Source organism: Littorina saxatilis, linkage group LG17 (assembly GCF_037325665.1).
Source record: "Littorina saxatilis isolate snail1 linkage group LG17, US_GU_Lsax_2.0, whole genome shotgun sequence".
In the NCBI taxonomy this organism is placed as follows: Eukaryota; Metazoa; Mollusca; class Gastropoda; order Littorinimorpha; family Littorinidae; genus Littorina; species Littorina saxatilis.
Genome location: NC_090261.1, coordinates 34,761,128 through 34,783,933, shown reverse-complemented (window position 1 = coordinate 34,783,933; position 22,806 = coordinate 34,761,128). Strand labels below are relative to the sequence as shown.

The 22,806-nt window shown below is 42.4% G+C and overlaps 1 protein-coding gene across 3 annotated transcripts in view; it reads right to left on the bottom strand.

Moving 5' to 3' along the window:
• Window positions 1–22,806, bottom strand: part of LOC138953621 (solute carrier organic anion transporter family member 4C1-like) — a 40,955-nt gene that overhangs the window by 4,271 nt on the left and 13,878 nt on the right. For 2 of the 3 annotated variants that reach the window (XM_070325496.1, XM_070325497.1), the window contains exons 4-12: window positions 21,043–21,156; window positions 18,765–18,967; window positions 11,866–12,075; window positions 4,757–4,859; window positions 2,767–2,888; window positions 2,372–2,490; window positions 1,750–1,888; window positions 879–1,080; window positions 170–332 (exon numbers count right to left, since the gene is read on the bottom strand). In XM_070325496.1, the coding sequence (XP_070181597.1) occupies window positions 170–332; window positions 879–1,080; window positions 1,750–1,888; window positions 2,372–2,490; window positions 2,767–2,888; window positions 4,757–4,859; window positions 11,866–12,075; window positions 18,765–18,967; window positions 21,043–21,156 (1,375 nt within the window). Of the gene's footprint in view, window positions 1–169; window positions 333–878; window positions 1,081–1,749; window positions 1,889–2,371; window positions 2,491–2,766; window positions 2,889–4,756; window positions 4,860–11,865; window positions 12,076–18,764; window positions 18,994–21,042; window positions 21,157–22,806 lie in introns of those variants that run through there. The other variant, XM_070325498.1, reaches the window with a different exon arrangement.

The following is a 22,806-nucleotide window of genomic DNA, read 5'->3' as shown; positions in this document are numbered from 1 at the left end:
CAGACACCAGGTTACGTTACGGGAGGCTTACTGTGCCTTTAACAAAATGGCCCTCTCACGAAAGGCCTCTGTGTAGTGCATGGATACATTTAGCTGGCCCTAGTTATACTTATAGTCGTAGATATATAACCAGTTTACCTCACACGTTTAAAGTCCATTCAAAACTTACCAGAAGCAATTTCGAGCTGTTGTCCGCCATGCAACCGGCGTAACAGGCGGAAAAGTAGGTCACACCATCTTGCCCACAGACCGGATCAAAGTTTCTTGTGGTGCACGCGCAGTTCGAGTTGCACGGGGCATTCACGTTGACGGAAGACGGCGGGCTGGACGTGCTGCACAGTAGCCGGAAAAATAAGTTAAAACACAGTCAGCATGTGGGGCTTATCGCTGAAAAGGACACGAAGTCAAAAGCTAATAATTTTGTACGTCTTCTTACAGGCCTCTAAACATTATCATGGTGACATTTTGTGGTGATGCATTCGAAAGTCAAAACTGATACCACGGTTTGCTAACTGTTTTGAAATCCTGACGAGGTACACATTAAATGCAGTCGAACCTAGTAGAGAGAGAGTGAGAGAGAGTGAGAGAGAGTGAGATAGAGAGAGAGAGAGAGAGAGAGAGAGAGAGAGAGAGAGAGAGAGAGAGCGAGAGAGAGGTCTGAAGTCTGAGGTCTGAATGTTTTAATGAGTAGGCCTTGGGCCCTTTTCATGGAGATGAGCACATCTCAAGTACCAGCATACAAATGCACATAGTAAACAAAAACAAGAACATCCTACTCTTTATCTTTCGACACACGCACGCATACTTCAAAACAATCGTCTCCTTCCTCGACTTCAGTGTTCTGTGACGGGAACACACTGAATTAGCACCTGACTAACCTTTTGGATCCGTACTGAGAATTGATGCCTGCAAAGGCGTCCTTCGGACAGCTGATGAAGAAGGCAGCACCCCCCGTCAAAGCGGCCACGAAGGTGAAGAACAGGCACATCTTCAGAATCCCGAACAGCTTGACGTGGAACCTCCGTATCAGGTATCCCCCCAACCCCAATCCTCCCGCTCCGCCCACCAGCGACACGGCGCCTGTCCGTTATCAAAACAAAATGGTGCGGAACTGAACTACATGTATCTTGTTGCATGCCACGGTCATCATAACTAATGTGCTTCTATCGATTGATTACGAATTGCCTTGCAAACTGGGATACAAATGAGTTTCTATTCGGATAGCCGGAATTCCGGATTTTGACAATTGTTTCTGGATTTTGAAAAAAAGTCAACTGGAAATGATTAAACATGTGTAGATTTCTTTGACATTTGATATTAATTTGTCCCACAGTTATGTCCAAAATCACTGAAATGTGTGTTAATTTTGCTCCCTGGTCCGCGACAGGACAGGGACTTGCCGCCCCATGAATCCCCACCTTTTTCCTGATTTTCTATTGGGCCCAACTTTTTGTCCTATAATTATCATTCCTTTCCTGTTGAATGATTACTTGATAAACACTAACAACAACAACAACAACACCACCACCAACAACAACCAAATCTTGTTCCTAATTTTCTATTGGGCCCAACTTTTATCCCTGTAAGCATCATTCCTTTCCTGTTGAATGATTACAACAACAACAACAACAACAACAACAACAACAACAACAACAACAACAACAACAACAACAACAACAGTAGTGCTTCAAAAGAATCCCAAAATGTCATCATTAAGAGTTTGGTGCCCAAATTCCCCTGGCACCTTACCCATAATAAGTCCCGCTTCTGATGGCTTGATCTTAAATTTCTCTTCGATGATCTTTGGAGCGAAGCCGGCGATGCCAGAAACAATCAGAGTGTCCCCCGCGCCGACCAGCACCAATAAAACATACAGCGGGTTGCAGATCTGCAAGGAACAAACTGTTTCTTTGTAGCAGGAATGTGACCAGGGGGTATAGCGACAGAAATCTGGTAGAGGACAGGGGACAAAGGGCGGAGAGGCGGGGGTAGGAGGATAGAGGGAGAGAACTACGAGGGGGGGGGGGGGGTCATTAAGGGGGTTCGAGGGACAAGTGACAAGGGTGCAGGAGAAGGATACAGGTAGAGGGACTGGGGGGGGGGGGGGGGGATTGGGGAAAGGATCGCAGAATGGGGTAAGGATGCGTGATTAACCATTCAGTCAATCTCAGAAGCCAGACTCACCAACAGACACACACACTTGCGGTAGCTGTCATCGACATTCGACAGTCAATTAGACAGCGACAAACCCCCTCCCCTCCCCCTTCTCCAACACCCCCCCCCACACACACACACACAGACACACACACACACACACAGACACAGACACAGACACAGGTGTACACACACACACACACACACACACACTCACCAAAGCAAAAATTGCCTTTGGAAAAGATAAGAGAATCTCGAGTATGTTCTTCTCCTGGTGCGTTCTGGATGATCTTGCTGTTAAGCCTTCGTCTTTGTTATTCGCCTGAGATTTCGCTCCTGTCCAGAAAGGGAAGAAGAAAAGAGTGGGAAATGAAAACATAAAACCCTGATCAGAGCATTCATATTGTTCGCACGGGTCTTTGTCCGACCTCTTCTTTGAAATTAGTAAAAGAACGGCCTTTATTATACGTGGCTACCGATCGACACACACACACACACACACACACACGCTTGCACACACACACACATCACACACACGCACACACACACACACACACAACCCCCCCCCACACACACACACACACCCGTCCACACGCACACCGTTATACCAACCTGGCAGATGTCTGGGGAAGAAACAAAGGATGATAGCGATGATACAGTAGAGGATGGAGCAGATGACGTACCCTATCCACCACGCTCCCACCCAGCGTCTATCCTCAGGCTTTATCGTAATCCTGCACGTAGAGGAAGAGAAACAATTGGTTGAACAGTCGAACCCCTCCTTGACGACCAGCCATGGGACCGACCAAAATTGTTCGTTATAGACAGGTGGTCGCTGTGGGAAAAGTGAATACTACACAGAAAAGAAATTGTAACCGACCAAAACTGTTCGTTATAGACAGGTGGTCGCTATGGAAAAGTGAATACTACACAGAAAAGAAATTGTAACCGACCAAAAGTGTTCGTTATAGACAGGTGGTCGCTATGGAAAAGTAAATACTACACAGAAAACAAATTGTGAAGTAAGAGGACGAGAAACAGATAACAACTGGTTATAATAATAATAATAATAACGGGTATTTATATAGCGCCTTATCCCCGAGTACGCTAGTACTTGGGCTCAACAGACTTTAATTGTGTGTCTGTCTGTCTGTCTGTCTGTCTCGACTTAACAGCTTATTGCTGGGAAACTACTGGGCGCAGTTCGTTCAAAAGTTGATACACTAACTTGATAATAGGTCCGATTGATCGTATTAAAACTTCATAATGTTACCTGGGACCTAAATGCGAAATAAACCACAAAAACGTCTTGGCGGTGGGAGGAATTCACACGGAGCAACAGCAGCCAGGCTGATAGAACAGCCAGCCAGCGGATACTGTCGTTACAAAAAGACGTCATGACAAAGTTACACGCAAAGCGAAACAGACTTTGACGTCATTCACTTTTGTTCGGAATTTTCCGGCTGTTCCTAGCTTGTCAGTGAAGACCTGACGTGAGTAAGCTTACACAAAACGTCTTTGTTCTCTATTCACACTGCAGCTGTGAAATAATCAGTCTTGTGTCTCGGTCGTGTAGGTACAGAGTTTGCTTCTGCAATCATTGTGTTCGTGTTGATGACGGCTTCATAAGACAAATCAGCGAATCTATCGTGAGGAAGACGTTTATGTACAAATCACCGAACATAACCCATTTTTTGTGTGCATTTTTCTGAAGAATAAACTGCATGTGGTGATTTCATCCGTTTAATGCTTATCGAAACGAGCCATAAGGCCTTTAGAATAAAAGATTTCACGCATTGCTTGGCCATCTGATCACAGATGAGGTCGCAGTTTGTAGGTTGAATCTATGAATCGGCCAGAGATAGATCTGCATTTCTGGTCAGAAACCAACATTCACACCACAGGCATTCCAAACATTTATATTGTTAAGTTATGAAGAGGGTCGGCAGTGCATTTTTCACTGTGATCAAATAAAAGAGAAAGGCCAGTCACCACGCACATCCTCGGCTCGCATGCAATGTATTTATTTATAGCAAAGGGAATGCCTGTAATTCACACAGAGCAATCACTTGGTCTTAAACGTGCACAAGACAAAAACTTTCATACTGGGGGAGCGAGCCAGTCTGAAGAGTACTCGGGTCCAGCGCGAGCGTTTTTTATCCGAAGTTCAAAGCGCGTATGCCGTGAGATACAGTCACACCTCTCTTTAACGACTAGCCATGGGTCCGACCAAAAGTGTTCGTTATAGACAGGTGGTCGCTATGAAAAAGTGAATACTACACAGATAAGGAATTGTCGGGGATGTTTGAGGTGGTGGTTGTGAACAGGTGGTCGCTATCGAGAGGTGGTTGCCAGGGCATGTTCGACTGTATCTTGGAAAAGTGTGTTCGCCTGAAAAAAACTGAGGGAGAGAAGATGGGTATTTACAGAGCTGAGAAATCTTGTGTGCGACAATGGAGTACAATAGATTAAGAAAACTTATAAATGTGTTCTTAGATACAACGTATCAGTATGAAGAAGCGGACAGTATTCTTCATTTTCAAACCAAAAAGAGACAAACAATTTGAAACATTAGAAAAGAGGAAACAACATCGAAACTCACGTGCTTGTGTCCACCCGACCAACGTCCACCCACAGAGACAGAAGCTGCCCACCCACCACATACCCCATCCCCACACCCAGAGCTGTGATGGCGTAGGTGATACCTGAAACCGTTCAAAATAACCTTGCAATGAAAAGCCAAATTCAATGGTAGTTTTTTTTTTACCTCTCGAAAAAAAATTCAATGCTGTAATAGCGAATGCTATAACCTAAACAGTTCAACATCAATTGGAAGTGAAAGGGCAAATTTAAAGTCACTTCACGCGAACTACCGCAATGATCTTGCTGGGATTTATTTATTTCGGCACAAGAACATTTTCCATTTTAACATATCCATTTTAATGGACAATAATATCCGTTATTTGTATTTTTGACGAAAATATGACATTTTACACAGATCGAGACAGTCAGTAGTATCGGAGACCGCGCTTGCAGTCGAGGTGAACAATGACTGTCGAGATCTATGTCAAATGTCATATTTTCGTCAAAAATACAAATAACATTTATGTATCGATCGATTTTAGTTGGAACTCCTTTTATATATAGGTTACACACTTGGGAGTTCTAAATATCGTGCATATTTTCCCTAGGGTCGATTTTCAGGTATTGCCGAGCCTCTGGCGAGTTAATACCTGGAAGGGCGGGGATGTAGCTCAGTCGGTAGCGCGCTGGATTTGTATCCAGTTGGCCGCTGTCAGCGTGAGTTCGTCTCCACGTTCGGCGAGAGATTTATTTCTCAGAGTCAACTTTGTGTGCAGACTCTCCTCGGTGTCCGAACACCCCCGTGTGTACACGCAAACACAAGACCAAGTGCGCACGAAAAAGATCCTGTAATCCATGTCAGAGTTCGGTGGGTTATAGAAACACAAAAATACCCAGCATGCTTCCTCCGAAAACGGCGTATGGCTGCCTAAATGGCGGGGTAAAAAACGGTCATACACGTAAAATTCCACTCGTGCAAAAAACACGAGTGTACGTGGGAGTTTCAGCCCACGAACGCAGAAGAAGAAGAAGAAGAATACCTGGAAATCTACCCGAGGGAAAATATGCACGATATTTAGGACGAGGCGTGTAAGCTTTTTATCCCATTACTCCGACGTTTTCATTAAAAAACACCACTTTTTGACACAAACTCTGCGAGAGCCTGTTTTCTGCTATCCAAACCTTCAGCGACCGCAAATCGTGTCATCAAATTCATGTGCGAAACGAGTCCCCTTTTGTCTTTTTGGTAAACGCGCCATAAAACGTCTGCTTTTGGAATATTTAGTCATCAATACTGCTTAAGAAAACGAATTACAGAGATTGCGCAGTTCAATGCATTTGAAACTGTGCAGTTAACCGGCCGGTTTCAGTCGGTGACCAAAGTCAAAAAGACTGCGAGTGTGTGATTTTACAAGCGATGAGGATGATTGCTGAATTTGTGCTTATTCGAGCTGTTGTGCTTCAGTGTTCAAATTTGGATTACTTACTTCTTCAATCGTCATTTAGGTGAGCCTTACTTTGATGTCTGGCTTTCAGTCTTAGGCCAGTAAGTTATCTGTACTGTACTGCGGTAAGCTTAGTTTTGTTCTGCTGGGATGGGTTGCATGAGACGACTTAAGCTGGGCGGAAATGTGCTCAAAGTTGAGATGGTTGACTTTACGCCGAAAGCGCGAAAACAGGGGTGCATGAGCGGTCCCAGTTACGTTCGTTGAGCACAGCGTTTCTTGCTTAACTTTGAGCCTGCTCCCCCCCCAGGCTTAACGCTGAGCTGGGCAGAGATAACTCTGAGAGCACGAAAACGAGATCACGCAACACCACTTCTTCACACACTGCACTGGTTACCTATTCAAGCCCGCATTGACTACAAACTGTCCACCCTCTGCTTTAACTTCTTTTTTGGCTCGTCTCCTGCTTACTTCTCTGAACTCCTCACCGTCTATTCTCCAGCAAGACAACTCCGTGCCTCTTCTGACTGTCGCATCCTCACCATTCCACACACCAAAACCAAAACATACGGACAACGCACTTTTACTTTCTGCGCACCCACACAATGGAATTCTCTCCCCTTTCACATCCGCCACTCTCAGTCACCCCAAGCATTCAAACGAGCACTTAAAGGCACAGTAAGCCTCCCGTAAACCATCACAGAGCTCCCCGAGCGTCTAAATACAGTACAAGCATACTTCCATTTGAACGCTCACCGAACGGGAACATCCTGGCTGCTTTCTGTCGAGCGTGAGAAATTTTCAAAGAATTTATTTTCGTGGACTTGCTCCTCTACAACAATGGCGCCTCGTTTTGGTGCTGGACGGCTGTTATGAATATTCAATACCGGAAATCACGCCCGGACAGGAAGCCTCCCGTAAACCATCACAGATACTGTCAGGCTTTTACACACAGTACAAACACCCTTCCATTTGAACGCTCACCAAACGGGAACATCCTAGGTGCCCTACGTAAAGAGCGAGCAATTTTTAAAGAATTAATTTTGCAGATTGTCTCGAACACTTTTTGGACCCATCCTGAACTCAGGTCAAAAATGAGTTACTTCCCTTCGGGTCTCATTCTATCGATGTAAACTGGCGATAGCCGTGGATCGATGATTATCAGAATGTTTTTGGACCGTGGTGCGTTTTTGCGCTAGACCTAACTTTTAAAATCTAAATAATAAATTGACAGCTTGTTACACAAACATTATTTAATCATAAAAGAATTCTTTTTTCATCAAGACAATTCGAAGTGGTGAAAGTTTGAAAAAAGAAAAGCCCGGAAGCAGGGTCACGCAAGGGTCGTAGCAGACGACGGTTTATGCATATCGTCGTTCCTCTCAACAGTCAAAAGCCATCGCTAGAGTTCTTGTGAACCACAGCCGTTTGTTTCGTGCATAAAAACGTGCTATTGTAGATAAGCTCACATCGAGTCGCATTCAAATGACTAACTGACGACTACATTGTGAAAAAGGGAAACTGGATCACACGGTTTCACGATGGCTCAGGGGTAAGATAAACCACGCAAAAATAAATTCTTTGAAAATTGTTCGCTCTTTGCGGAGGGCACCTAGGATGTTCTCAATCGGTGAGTGTTTAAATGAAAGGGTGTTTGTACTGTGTGTAAAAGCCTGACCGTATCTGTGATGGTTTACGGGAGGCTTACTGTGCCTTTAAAACGCACCTCTTCAAGAAATACAACCCCTGATTTTGTTTTCTCAGTCCATCAGTAGGCTACATGTAGTGTATCTGTTGTTTTAGTGATAATGTGATAATGTATATAAACATCTAGGGCTGTTTTCAGTATTGTTGATAACATTTTCTGTTTGATTAAGGGTATTCAGCTGGTATTTCCTTGTTTTCACTACCTATTTTATTCATGTTTTTATTACTTAGTTAGTGGAAGAATCTTTTGTAATGTATGTTTGATTGTGTATGCTTTTAATTAAGCGTTGCTGACTATGAATGTAGATGTAAATGCTTGTATAACTGTGTTTTAATTTTAAATGTGTCAAGCGCAAAGAGCATAATTGTAAAGTTATGATGTTGCACTATATAAATGCTCATTTATTATTATTATTATAACAGACTTAACCAGCCAGTTGCCGCTTGCAAGATGATTTTTTAAAACCTTTTATTATTTGGTGCTATAATAGGTCGCACCAACGCGAAGGAGTTAGACAACTTTCTTGTTTACTTCATCTGTGCCCGGGAACCAAAAGGTTTTTGTTTTTGTTTTCTTTAGGGTGAAATCATTTTTAATTTGTTGAAATATGTATTTATGTATTTATTTATTCAATCATTAATATATTTATATTTTGTTGTCTTTTTTATTTGTTAGAAATCATCTTTTGTTACCTAATGCTGTCTCTAATAGTTATAAGTGTTTTATTATTTGATTTTTAAAATTTTATTTATTCAATCTCACATTATCTGACTTTGGTTTCTTTTCCTTCTATTTTGTTTTTACTTCATTTTTACATTTAGTCAAGTTTTGACTAAATGTTTTAACGTAGAGGGGGAATCGAGACGAGGGTCGTGGTGTATGTGCGTGCGTGCGTGTGTGTGTGTGTCTGTGTGTGTGTGTAGAGCGATTCAGACTAAACTACTGGACCGATCTTTATGAAATTTGACATGAGAGTTCCTGGGTATGAAATCCCCAGACTTTTTTTCATTTTTTTGATAAATGTCTTTTATGACGTCATATCCGGCTTTTCGTGAAAGTTGAGGCGGCCCTGTCACGCTCTCATTTTTCAACCAAATTGGTTGAAATTTTGGTCAAGTAATCTTCGACGAAGCCCGGACTTCGGTATTGCATTTCAGCTTGGTGGCTTAAAAATTAATTAATGACTTTGGTCATTAAAAATCTGAAAATTGTAAAAAAAAAAAAAAAATTTATAAAACGATCCAAATTTACGTTCATCTTATTCTCCATCATTTTCTGATTCCAAAAACATATAAATATGTTATATTTGGATTAAAAACAAGCTCTGAAAATTAAATATATAAAAATTATTATCAAAATTAAATTGTCGAAATCAATTTAAAAGCACTTTCATCTTATTCCTTGTCGGTTCCGGATTCCAAAAACATGATATGATATGATATGTTTGGATTAAAAACACGCTCAGAAAGTTAAAACAAAGAGAGGTACAGACAAGCGTGTTATCCTTCTTAGCGCAACTACTACCCCGCTCTTCTTGTCAATTTCACTGCCTTTGCCATGAGCGGTGGACTGACGATGCTACGAGTATACGGTCTTGCTGAAAAATGGCATTGCGTTCAGTTTCATTCTGTGAGTTCGACAGCATGACTAAATGTTGTATTTTCGCCTTACGCGACTTGTTTATTTTGATATGATTCGTGTTTTTTTTGTAATTACTGTATTTTTATCTTCTTTTTTTTATTTACCTTTTTAATTTTTGGTCGATGTTTACCTTTTCAGTAGAGAGCGATTCAAGATCAAGAAGACAATCTTTATTTTTCTTCTACTCGATCCAACATGCACAATGCACAAAATAGTACTATAACGCTGTACGCTCTACTTTGTACTACACACGGCATCTCCTGTGTTGGTATGAGCTCCCGCTTCCTGTGCATGCTTGAATGCGCCCAGATGCCGCAGAGTACATTATTGTGTAACAGACGGTTTCTGATGCGCACTTTTCCCGCGACGTCATGGAATCTCCCACTAACGCTCTAAGTAGGTCGACAACGTCGACTTGCCCTCTTTCTCTGTTGAGTCGGCCCTAAAGACGGCTCATGCACCCCGACTTCGTTTCGTGCTTTGCTTTAGAGTAAAGTCGAACCGTTTGAGCTTGGAATTTGAGTTCTCTCATGCAACCCACCCCAGGTCTATTCAATGTAGGTCAAAACTTGTAAATCTATCTGCCTGCATGACCTGAACCTAGACACCGTTGTTTACTTTAAAATTGAAAAATAACACACGCAAGATCCGACCTTCTTCGCCACCTTTTATTTTACGTATCTCCAACTTTGTAAGTGGCAATTTCCATGTTGCTGGTCAACTTGATCAGTAAGCTTAGCCGGTGATTCTGTAGCAAACGACAGATCTGCAGCAGACGACAGATCTGCGGCAGACGACAGATTGGACAGCCTTGTTCTGTTGAACCAGATTTAGCAATCAATGCTCTAAAAGCAATAGCAAATGAACAAAACTGTAAGCATACTGTTTTAATTCTTATTTCGTCGCTCAGGATTTTGAATCAGGATTTTGTTGTCGGTATTGATCTAAGCGGTTGCCTATGAAGAGTAGTAGAGTTGTGCGCCTTGAATCACTGTCTGTCTAGTGTGTGATAGGGTTCGTGTCCGTCTGTAGATGTTAGTTTCTTTGCTAGTCCTGTGTTGACAACTCTTCGACAAGCGCTTAGAACTGTACCCACGGAATACGCGCTATATAAGCTTCCTATTGATTGATTGATTGATTGTCTCTATCGCTCTCTCTCGCTCTCTCTCTCTCACCGCTTCGGCCAACTCATAATCTTCACTCAGCTCTTTTCACCCCAGCAGATTATGTGTATTCTTTGTTGTTTTCTTTATTTCTTCAATGTTAAAATGTATGTAGATCGTTAGCTAAACGTGAGTTCGACTTTTATACCGCAGAATATTTCAATCGTTTTGCTAAAGAAAGTAGTCTCCGAGTTAACGATAAATATGCAGATGACCTCTATAAATTATTCAATTGTACTCTGAGATCAAAGACAATGACCAATGACAGGTGAGATCGAGACTCGGTTGTGATGAATTATCCATATGGTTGTGACGGATTATCCAGAATAATCACCTCCTCAGCTAACAGAGACAAAGAGGCAGGTCATGGGATAATTTTTACCATTGAACGCGCACAAACATGCACTATTTTGTAGTATCGGCTAGCCGCCTAAATATGAATTTTTGTCGCACTCTGACGTCACAAGGCTCAAAGAAGGCCAATCCAATGTTCAATCGACACATAGTGTTGTTATTGTATTGTTAAACTTGTCGAGATGGCCACGACATTTCTAAGGCAATTTTTGGTGCCACCTTGAAAAGAGTTCCGTAGACCTGCCACAATTATGGCAAAGTTTTCGGCGATTTTAAAGAGGTTTTGGCGTTGTAACCAATTTTTGGTGCCACCTTGCCCTCACCATGAAAAGATTTCCGTAGACCTCCCGCAATTATGGCAAAGTTTTCAGCAATTGTAAAGAGGTTTCGGCGTTGTGAACAATTTTTGGTGCCACTTTGTCCCCACTATGAAAAGAGTTTCGTAGACCTGCCGCAATTATGGCAAAGTTTTCGGCGATTTTAAAGAGGTGTCGGCGTTGTGCCCCCAAACGACATCCCTGCCTATTGTCCAAAAATCAAAATGCTCTTAAAAACAGCACCAAAACAATAAAAAAAATAAATCACCAGCCGCAACAGAGGTCTTTGGTGGTGGATTCTTAAAGTAGCAGCACAACCTAATTCAACCTAATTCACATTACATTATTGTCTATATACACACAGCGAATTCCAAGCTTTATTTGGAAATGCCTTTAACATCACTTTTTATAAGTCAGATCATTTTTAATTCTTCTCAAAATCTTATATGTATAATTCACATTGTGAAACATAAAATGGTTAGACTCTGCTTGCTGCTCACCAATATAAACGGCAGTACTGTCAGACGTGGCGTGATCATCAATGTAGGCGAAGCCGCATGTGAAGACGGGGGTGAAGCCGATACCTTGAACAGCCTGGCCCACAATAAACATGGGGAGGAATCTGGAAGCGGACTTGCCTTCCTTTGAGGCGCCACAGTGGTCAAGTTCGGATAATTGACTGGACTTACAGAGGGTGAATTTGGATGATTCTGAAAAAGTAAAGACGACAGCAAATTGAAATAATAAGCGCTCCTATAATTATGTATTTACGTTTTAATTTATTCATTCATTTACTTATATATTTATTCATGTATCAATGTATTCATCTTTTCCTCAAAAAATGCCTCATGCTATACAACCACCCACCCTTTCTCCCATTAATTGACTGATTAATTTACTTCTCTTATTATTTATCCATTTCTTATTTATTAATTTCTTTATTTAATTTTATATTTTTCTATTGACAAACGCCACAGATTGACACAGCCATCCATCACCCCCCCCCCCCCCACCCCCCTCCGCCATGCACACAGAGAATATTTTATTTAATTTCATTCACTTTATTATCTCATTGCTGGGAAATTCGGGTCGCTTTATCCCAACGGAAATCTAGCAGCAACAATAAGAGTCGCGCTATCCAGGTGCCACGGGGGATAACCGGTCAAAGGCCGAACAGAAGCCGAAGGCCGCTCATGACACGTGTGAAGGCAAGTTTTGTCTGTTTTCTAGGTATTGTTTGATTTATGTCGGGATTTAAGGTAAGCTACTGATTCAGCGATGACTAAATTTGTTTCTCGATGCATAAAAAGTCAGGGAGCGATTGATATTTGCCCGTAAATAGCCTTCAAAGCTGAAAATGTCCGCGATCGAGCACCGGAAATGGCTGTTCGATGGGTTTTGCAAGTAGAAATGTGCTTTATTTCACCAAATCAGCTCGTATTTGGTGTGGGTACGGGATTCTAGAGGACGAAGGAGTCATAAGATGTGCAAAGAAGTGCTATTTGGGAGTAGAATAAATCTTCCGAGACAGTAGACAAGAGAAGGTCATATTTGAGAGATGCGCGTAGGCCGATTGTCTTTCCGACAAGCGAATGATACAGCAGATTAATCATTCGTTTTGACCAGAAACCTAGTCTCTAGTTTTTATGAATGAGTTTTTTAATTAAAACAATCACGAGAACTCTCTCGCTTAGCCTAATGGCTGTTCGATGGGTTTCGCAAGTAGAAATGTGCTTTATTTCACCAAATCAGCTCGTATTTGACATCGGTTTGGTATATATATATATATATATATATTTTCTAATCCTACCGCGAACTGGATAGCAGACGCGGCACGACTGTTGCACCACACTTTGAAGTAATCCCACACTTTGAAGTAAATTACTTCAAAGTGTGGGGATGTGCCCCACACTTTGAAGTAAACCCATTTTTTACTTCAAAGTGTGGGGGGATCTTCCCACACTTTGAAGTAAACTCAGTTTTTACTTCAAATTGTGGGGGGATCTTCCCACACTTTGAAGTAACTTACTTCAAAGCGTGGGACTTTTGCATCGCCTGTTTGAGCCTGATGATTTTGTCCAAAAAAAATGGCAAAGTCTTTTGGATGAGTGAACAGAAAAAGTGAGCGAGCCAAGAAACATAGTGATGTTTGTTATCAGGCTTTAAGCAATGTCCCATTGTTGAGTGTGACGAAAACTCGTGGTGACGATTTTAAAACATGTTGGGTCACGCATGGTCCAATCTTACATGGTCCAACCTTACATGGTCCAACCTTACATGGTCCAACCTTACATGGTCCAACCTTACATGGTCCAACTTTACATGGTCCAATCTTACATGGTCCATATATATATTATTGGACCATGTAAGATTGGACCATGTAAGATTGGACCATGTAAGATTGGATCATGTAAGGTTGGACCATGTAAGGTTGGACCATGTAAGGTTGGACCATGTAATATTGGACCATGTAAGATTGGACCATGTAAGATTGGACCATGTAGGGTTGGACCATGTAAGATTGGACCATGTAAGGTTGGACCATGTAAGATTGGACCATGTAAGGTTGGACCATGTAAGGTTGGACCATGTAATATTGGACCATGTAAGGTTGGACCATGTAAGGTTGGACCATGTAATATTGGGCCATGTAAGGTTGGACCATGTAAGGTTGGACCATGTTACAACTTCTCACTCACCTAGAGCAAAACCACCTTCTCAACACCCATCAGTCTGCATACAGGAAAAAACATAGTACTGAGACAGCACTTCTGAAGATTGTAAACGACATCCTTCTTAGCTTTGACGAAAATCAGGTCTCCATTCTAACACTACTGGACTTGTCTAGCGCATTCGATACGATAGACCACGAAATTCTGCTCCACAGGCTTCAGCACTCCTTTGGTGTTCATGATCTGGCCCTTTCCTGGGTTCGTTCGTACCTTACTAACCGGACGCAGACCGTTTGTGTCAACGGCATCAAATCTCAACCTTCAGCTCTCCAATACGGTGTCCCGCAAGGGTCCGTGCTTGGCCCCATACTTTTCGTTCTATATGCCTCCCCTGTGTCCGATGTTATCAGTCGCCATGCGTTGTCGCACGAGAGTTTCGCTGATGATACACAGCTTCATCAGTCTGCCCCCCTTGCTGAAGTTGACGATCTGGTATCTCGGACACAGGATTGCATTGCGGACCTCAGTGATTGGATGTCTTTAAACAAACTCCAGTTAAATAGTGACAAAACCGAAGTTATGCTGGCCTGTCCCAAGAAATTTCTCAATCACCCTTCTCTTCCTGCCTCTCTCACTGTCAACGAACTACCTATCTCTTTCTCTCCGTCTGTCCGCAGCCTTGGCGTCACTCTCGATCCAACTCTCTCTTTCCAAAAACACATCTCTAACATCTGCAAGTCCGCCTATCTAGAGCTGCGCAAGATTAGTTCAGTCCGTCACTACCTCACCGCTGATGCACCCAAAACGTTAGTGTGTTCTTTAGTCCTCTCAAAGATAGATTATTGCAATTCTCTTCTGGCCGGTCTCCCTAAGTACCTTTTAGATAGACTTCAAAGGATCCAAAATAACGCTGCCCGCCTGGTCTTCAAATCTTCCAAGTATGAACACGCCACACCCCTTCTTCACTCCCTACACTGGCTGCCAATCACTAAAAGGATCGAATACAAACTCTCCTCTCTTTCTTTTGCCGTCGTTTCTGGTTCTGCCCCAGAATACTTGTCAGAACTCCTCAATCTCTACACCCCCTCTCGTCAGCTTCGCTCCGCCGCCGACACTCGACTCTTCCGACTCCCCACAGTGCAAACAAAGACATGTGGCGAGAGGTCCTTCGCCTATCAAGCCCCTGTGACCTGGAATAGATTACCACTGCCTCTCAGACACACAGATTCTCTCACTACATTCAAGACAAATCTCAAAACACACCTCTTTCAGCGCAAGTGATTTCCCCTCCAGCATCTCCCCACCCACCCCATCCCGCCCCACCTCACCCCCTACCTAGCGCCTAAAATAACGTGTATATATATTTTCTGCGCTTTGTGTCAGCACTGTTTGTGTGTGTGTAAATAGTACCGTTGACACGTTTTTATATAGAAGCCTACTGTGGTTCTTGTGCTTAGGCTGTGTATTGGACTGTCATTGTATGCCTGCATTATTAGTTGTCAGTAATTATTACATGTGCTGATTGTTCTCTTTGCCTGCGCGCGTATAGTATGTTGGTTATGTTTGGTCATAGTATGTTTGTTTATGTTTGGTCGTTATCTTGCCTGTGCGTGTATTGTATGTTTGGTCGCTTTCTTTGCCTGTGCATGCATAGTTTGTTGGTTATGTTTGGTCGGTTTCTTTGCCTGTGCGTGTATAGTATGCTTGTCGATGTATGTATTGTAAAGCGCTAAGAGTAGACATTTTTCTAGAATAGCGCTATAAAAGTTTGCATTATTATTATTATTATTATTATTATTATTATATTATTATATTGGACCATGTAAGATTGGACCATGTAAGGTTGGACCATGTAAGGTTGGACCATGTAAGATTGGACCATGTAAGGTTGGACCATGTAAGGTTGGACCATGTAAGATTGGACCATGTAAGATTGGACCATGTAAGATTGGACCATGTAAGATTGGACCATGTAAGGTCGGACCATGTAAGGTTGGACCATGTAAGATTGGACCATGTAAGATTGGACCATGCGTGACCCAACATGTTTTAAAATCGTCATCACGAGTTTTCGTCACACTCAACAATGGGACATTGCTTAAAGCCTGATAACAAACATCATTATGTTTCTTGGCTCGCTCACTTTTTCTGTTCACTCATCCAAAAGACTTTGCCATTTTTTTTTACAAAATCATCAGGCTCAAACAGGCGATGCAAAAGTCCCACGCTTTGAAGTAAGTTACTTCAAAGTGTGGGAAGATCCCCCCACACTTTGAAGTAACAAGAAGAGCAAACGCTCGATCGAGTCACTTTCGCAGTTCTGAATATTATATGAGGCATCAGATGGACAGGAAGAAATTGCTATTCACAACACAATGAGTCACGTTCACATAAAATTTGAGCCCGGTCACTTTTATAGTTTTCGAGAAAAGCCCAACGTTAAGTTGTGTGTTGCCGAACAGAAAAGGCTAGTTATCTCCCTTGTTTTTCTGATAACGTTTGTAAAAGGCTACAGATGTAAATACTTTGATGTAAAGAATAATCCTACAAAGTTTCAATCACATCCGATGAACTTTGTCAAAGATATAAAATGTCTAATTTTTCCTTTGACGCTGACCTGTGACCTTGAAAAAGGTCAAAGGTCAACGAAACCATCGTTAAAGTGTAGAGGTCATTGGAGGTCACGACTAAACAAAATATGAGCCCGATCGCTTTGATAGTTTCCGAGAAAAGTCCAACGTTAAGGTGGTGTCTACGGACGGCCGGCCGGACGGCCGGCCGGACAGACTAACACTGACCGATTACATAGAGTCACTTTTTCTCAAGTGACTCAAAAACTGAGTTTACTTCAAAGTGTGGGAAGATCCCCCCACACTTTGAAGTAAACAAGAAGGGCAAAGCCCATACGACTCACATGCTTTACACATTTTTCCTACCAAAATACATGTGACCTTGACCCAAGGTCAAGGTCATCCAAGGTCATGCAACACAAAGCTGTTAATTCAAGACATAGGAAGTACAATGGTGCTTATTGGCTCTTTCTACCATGAGATATGATCACTTTTAGTGGTTCACTACCTTATTTTGGTCACATTTCATAAGGGTCAAAGTGACCTTGACCTTGATCATATGTGACCGAATGTGTCTCATGATGAAAGCATAACATGTGCCCCACATAATTTTTAAGTTTGAAACAGTTATCTTCCATAGTTCAGGGTCAAGGTCACTTCAAAATATGTATACAATCCAACTTTGAAGAGCTCCTGTGACCTTGACCTTGAAGCAAGGTAAACCAAACTGGTATCAAAAGATGGGGCTTACTTTGCCCTATATATCATATATAGGTGAGATATTGAATCTCAAAAACTTCAGAGAAAATGTAAAAAATGTGAAAAATAGCTGTTTTTTAGGCAACATTTATGGCCCCTGCGACCTTGACCTTGAAGCAAGGTCAAGATGCTATGTATGTTTTTTGGGGCCTTGTCATCATACACCATCTTGCCAAATTTGGTACTGATAGACTGAATAGTGTCCAAGAAATATCCAACGTTAAAGTTTTCCGGACGGACGGACGGACGGACGGACGACTCGGGTGAGTACATAGACTCACTTTTGCTTCGCATGTGAGTCAAAAATGGGTTTACTTCAAAGTGTGGGGCACATCCCCACACTTTGAAGTAATTTACTTCAAAGTGTGGGATTACTTCAAAGTGTGGTGCAACAGTCGTGCCGCGTCTGCTATCCAGTTCGCGGTAGGATTAGAAAATATATATATATACCAAACCTATCTGGGCTCGTCACCACGAGGTTTACGCGCTATATAAGTAATCGTTATTATTATTATTATTATTATTAAACCGATGTCAAATACGAGCTAATTTGGTGAAATAAAGCACATTTCTACTTGCGAAACCCATCGAATAGCCATTAGGCTAAGCGAGAGAGTTCTCGTGATTGTTTTAATTAAAAAACTCATTCATAAAAACTAGAGACTAGGTTTCTGGTCAAAACGAATGATTAATCTGCTGTATCATTCGCTTGTCGGAAAGACAATCGGCCTACGCGCATCTCTCAAATATGACCTTCTTTTGTCTACTGTCTCAGAAGATTTATTCTACTCCCAAATAGCACTTCTTTGCACCTCTTATGACTCCTTCGTCCTCTAGATTCCCGTATCCACACCAAATACGAGCTGATTTGGTGAAATAAAGCACATTTCTACTTGCAAAACCCATCGAACAGCCATTTCCGGTGCTCGATCGCGGACATTTTCAGCTTTGAAGGCTATTTACGGGCAAATATCAATCGCTCCCTGACTTTTTATGCATCGAGAAACAAATTTAGTCATCGCTGAATCAGTAGCTTACCTTAAATCCCGACATAAATCAAACAATACCTAGAAAACAGACAAAACTTGCCTTCACACGTGTCATGAGCGGCCTTCGGCTTCTGTTCGGCCTTTGACCGGTTATCCCCCGTGAGGTGCGTACTTCTTAGGTGTAATCATGCAGCCTCCAGCACATATGACAGAATGACTGAGGTCTTGTACGTGCCACTGTGGTGACACGGGGTTTGGACAAGGATACACTCTCTGAATCTGATTTGATATTGTGTACTGAATAATTTATTTACGAACTGTTTTAGGATTTGCGCCAAATAAAATTAATAAATTATTATGAATCTGGACATAAAGTTGACCCGTGTCCGTCCCGGCCTGGATTACGCACCTGAGCCAAAAGAGTACAATCCCACCAGAGCGTGAGGCATCAGAAAGATCAGGGAACCGACCGCAAGCATGAACCCCCCGGCGGCAGTGACCCTTGGCCGGTGAGAGCGGCCGCCATAGTAACTGACCAGCAGGACCAGCACAATCGCCCCAATGTCCGCCGAACTGGTGATCATCCCCGCATCCTTGCTGGTCAATTCGAACCTTCACGATAAAGGACAATGGAAAAGCTGCAAAAGTCATTCAAAATACGTCTATTTTCGCTGTACATGTACTTCATTGCTGGTCAGTTAGAACCTTCACGATAAAGGACAATGGAACAAGAAGGGCAAAGCCCATACGACTCACATGCTTGACCTTTACATGACCTTGACCTTCAGGGTCAAGGTCAAATAACTAAACCTAGCAATGACATCATACACTAAGAACTGCTTTACACATTTTTCCTACCAAAATACATGTGACCTTGACCCAAGGTCAAGGTCATCCAAGGTCATGCAACACAAAGCTGTTAATTCAAGACATAGGAAGTACAATGGTGCTTATTGGCTCTTTCTACCATGAGATATGGTCACTTTTAGTGGTTCACTACCTTATTTTGGTCACATTTCATAAGGGTCAAAGTGACCTTGACCTTGATCATATGTGACCAAATGTGTCTCATGATGAAAGCATAACATGTGCCCCACATAATTTTTAAGTTTGAAACAGTTATCTTCCATAGTTCAGGGTCAAGGTCACTTCAAAATATGTATACAATCCAACTTTGAAGAGCTCCTCTGACCTTGACCTTGAAGCAAGGTAAACCAAACTGGTATCAAAAGATGGGGCTTACTTTGCCCTATATATCATATATAGGTGAGGTATTCAATCTCAAAAACTTCAGAGAAAATGGGAAAAATGGGAAAAATAGCTGTTTTTTAGACAACATTTATGGCCCCTGCGACCTTGACCTTAAAGCAAGGTCAAGATGCTATGTATGTTTTTTGGGGCCTTGTCATCATACACCATCTTGCCAAATTTGGTACTGATAGACTGAATAGTGTCCAAGAAATATCCAACGTTAAAGTTTTCCGGACGGACGGACGGACGGACGGACGACTCGGGTGAGTATATAGACTCACTTTTGCTTCGCATGTGAGTCAAAAAGCACACAGAGTACGTCTATTCACACTGTTTTGGTGACTTTGATCACAGACATAGAAAGTTTGTTTGCATTCTTGAAAGAGTCTTTTTATTATGAGGAAAAATTGTCAGAATTCTATAAGGCAAAAGCGAAGTTCTGAAGATATTGCAAGAAATAAACTGAAAACACACGCACGCACGCACACGCACGTACACGCACGCGAATACACACACACACACACACACACACACACACACAGTGACACACACAGTGGCACACACACACACACACACACACACACACACACACACACACACACACGCATTTCCACACGTCCTTGCATACACTATGATTGTAATTCGACGATCGTACCGTCAAAACAAACCAAGTTCACTGGAGAAAAAAACGGAGTCAAGGAGCCAATAGATATAAAAACAGTGAAAGTGTCAAATGCGTACGACACAGTGATAATGATATGATAAAAGGTCGTTGACTATAATTATCAGCTGCTGTGTTTCCCACTCGATCATTGGAGACATGTGCAATATCACCAGTAAATGTAAGTGTACATGACACACAGAAATAGATCAAAGTGAGGGTTCACTGCATGGCATGCAGAATATGATTCATGCAAAATAGCACAGCGGGGAAGAAATGCACGCAGGCCACTAAAAAAACAAAGGAAATTAACACTCTGAAAGAGAAAGAGAGAGGGGGTGAGAGAGAGAAAGAGAAAGAGAGAGAGATATAGAGAGGGAGAGAGATGGAGATGGAGAGAGAGAGAGAGAGAGAGAGAGAGCGAGAAAGAGAGAGTGTGTGTATGTATTTATATGTGTGTGTGTGTGTGTATGTGCGGTAGTGAGTGCGTGCGTGCGTGTGTATGTGTGTGTGTTTGCGCGCGCGCGTGTGTGTGTGTGTGTGTGTAAGTTTGTGCGTGTACGCACGTGTTCTATTCGTTAAGCCTTCGCAGGACACCAACGAGTGACTAGAAGGCAAACAAGACAGAAGCAGCATCACAAACAAACACACCAACGAACACTGTGAGATACATACAGGCAGGCAGGCAGACAGACAGACAGAAACAGACAGACAGACAGACACAAACACACAAACACACACACAGCCCCCCCCCCCAAAACACACCCAAAGATACCTTGTTTGCAAAGAACTGATGTTGATGAAAGGCAGGCCATTTACAGAGATTCCCTCCACAAAACCCAAGGCACAGAGGACGGTTACGAAAACGACGATATGGTGGAGGGGATTTCTGCAAGCATCATTTTATCGTCATCACCGTCGCAATCTTCATCGTAATGGGCAGAATATACCTGCGCAGTTTCAGCGGCACAGACGACGCACTGCCTATTATTTATGCTGCGATAGGGATTATGACGAGTACTTGGCCTGTTTTCCTTTCATGCAACGTGTAGCGGGCTGGGATAATCTGCAGTGCGTCGTCGGTCTTGCTGAAGTTACATAGGTGAGCGGAGCCCCTAACTGTCTACCTCCTCACCATCATTAACGTACTTCTTTTCAACACAGGCATGATTAAGCCTACTACGCCTTTTCTGATTCAGCGTAGGCGTATCTTGTTTAAAGTCTTCGCTTGGCCTCTTTAAAGGCACAGTAAGCATCCCGTAAACCATCACAGATACTGTCAGGCTTTTACACACAGTACAAACACCCTTCCATTTGAACGCTCACCAAACGGGAACATCCTAGGTGCCCTACGTAAAGAGCGAGCAATTTTCAAAGAATTTTATTTTGCGGAGAGAGTGTCAGAGACAATCAGACCGTGGTGCGTTTTGGCGCTAGACCTAACTTTTAAAATCTAAATAATAAATTGACAGCTTGTTACACAAACATTCTTAAATCATAAAAGAATTCTTTTTTCATCAAGACGAGATCAGTGCAATTCGAAGTTTTGAAAGTTTGAAAAAAAAGAAAAGCCCGGAAGCAGGGTCCCGCAAGGTCGTGGCAGCAGACGACGGTTTATGCCTCTCGCCAGTTCCTCTCAACAGTCAAAAGCCATCGCTTGAGTTCTTGTGAACCACAGCCGTTTGTTTCGTGCATAGTCAGAGGTACTTAATAAAGTGCTATTACAGATAAGCTCACAGCGAGTCGCATTAAAATTACTAACTGACGACTACATTGTGAAAAAGGGAAACTTGATCACACGGGTTCACGATGGCTCAGGGGTAAGATAAACCACGCAAAAATAAATTCTTTGAAAATTGCTCGCTCTTTACGGAGGGCACCTAGGATGTTCCCGTTTGGTGAGCGTTCAAATGGAAGGGTGTTTGTACTGTGTGTAAAAGCCTGACAGTATCTGTGATGGTTTACGGGAGGCTTACTGTGCCTTTAAGTCTTAGGTTCTCCTCTATCTGTCCGTCCTTAAAATCACTAAAACTCTCAAAATATACTATATCAGGGATATCCTCTATCTCTTGCTCATCATAATCGTCAGCATACTTCTTTTCAGCACAACAAATATGAAGTTTATTCTCTTCCCCTGTAAGCCTACGCTCGTTCTCTTGAAATTTTAGCTCCTCCTCTTTCTCTACCTTCTCGTTGTTGTTCAACACAGCCGTTCTTGAAACCGACGCCTCTCTATGGTTTTACTACCCTTGTCCCTTTTAAGACTAATCTTTGCTTATTCCCCTTCTCCTTCTCACAATTTTCAACACACTCATTTTCTGCATGAACATTATTGAGCATACGCCTATCCTCTTCAAGTTAAGCCTACGGGTGACTTTCTCGTCCAAACCTTTGTGTTTCCTCAGTCTCTTCCTCCTCCAAATCGCCAAGATCACCAAGACACTGCCTTGCAACATAAGCATGATCAAATCTGTCCTGTTCAAGTTTTCGTTTCTCCTCTCTAAGTCTCCCCTTCTCCTCTTCCTCTCCTTCTTTCTCA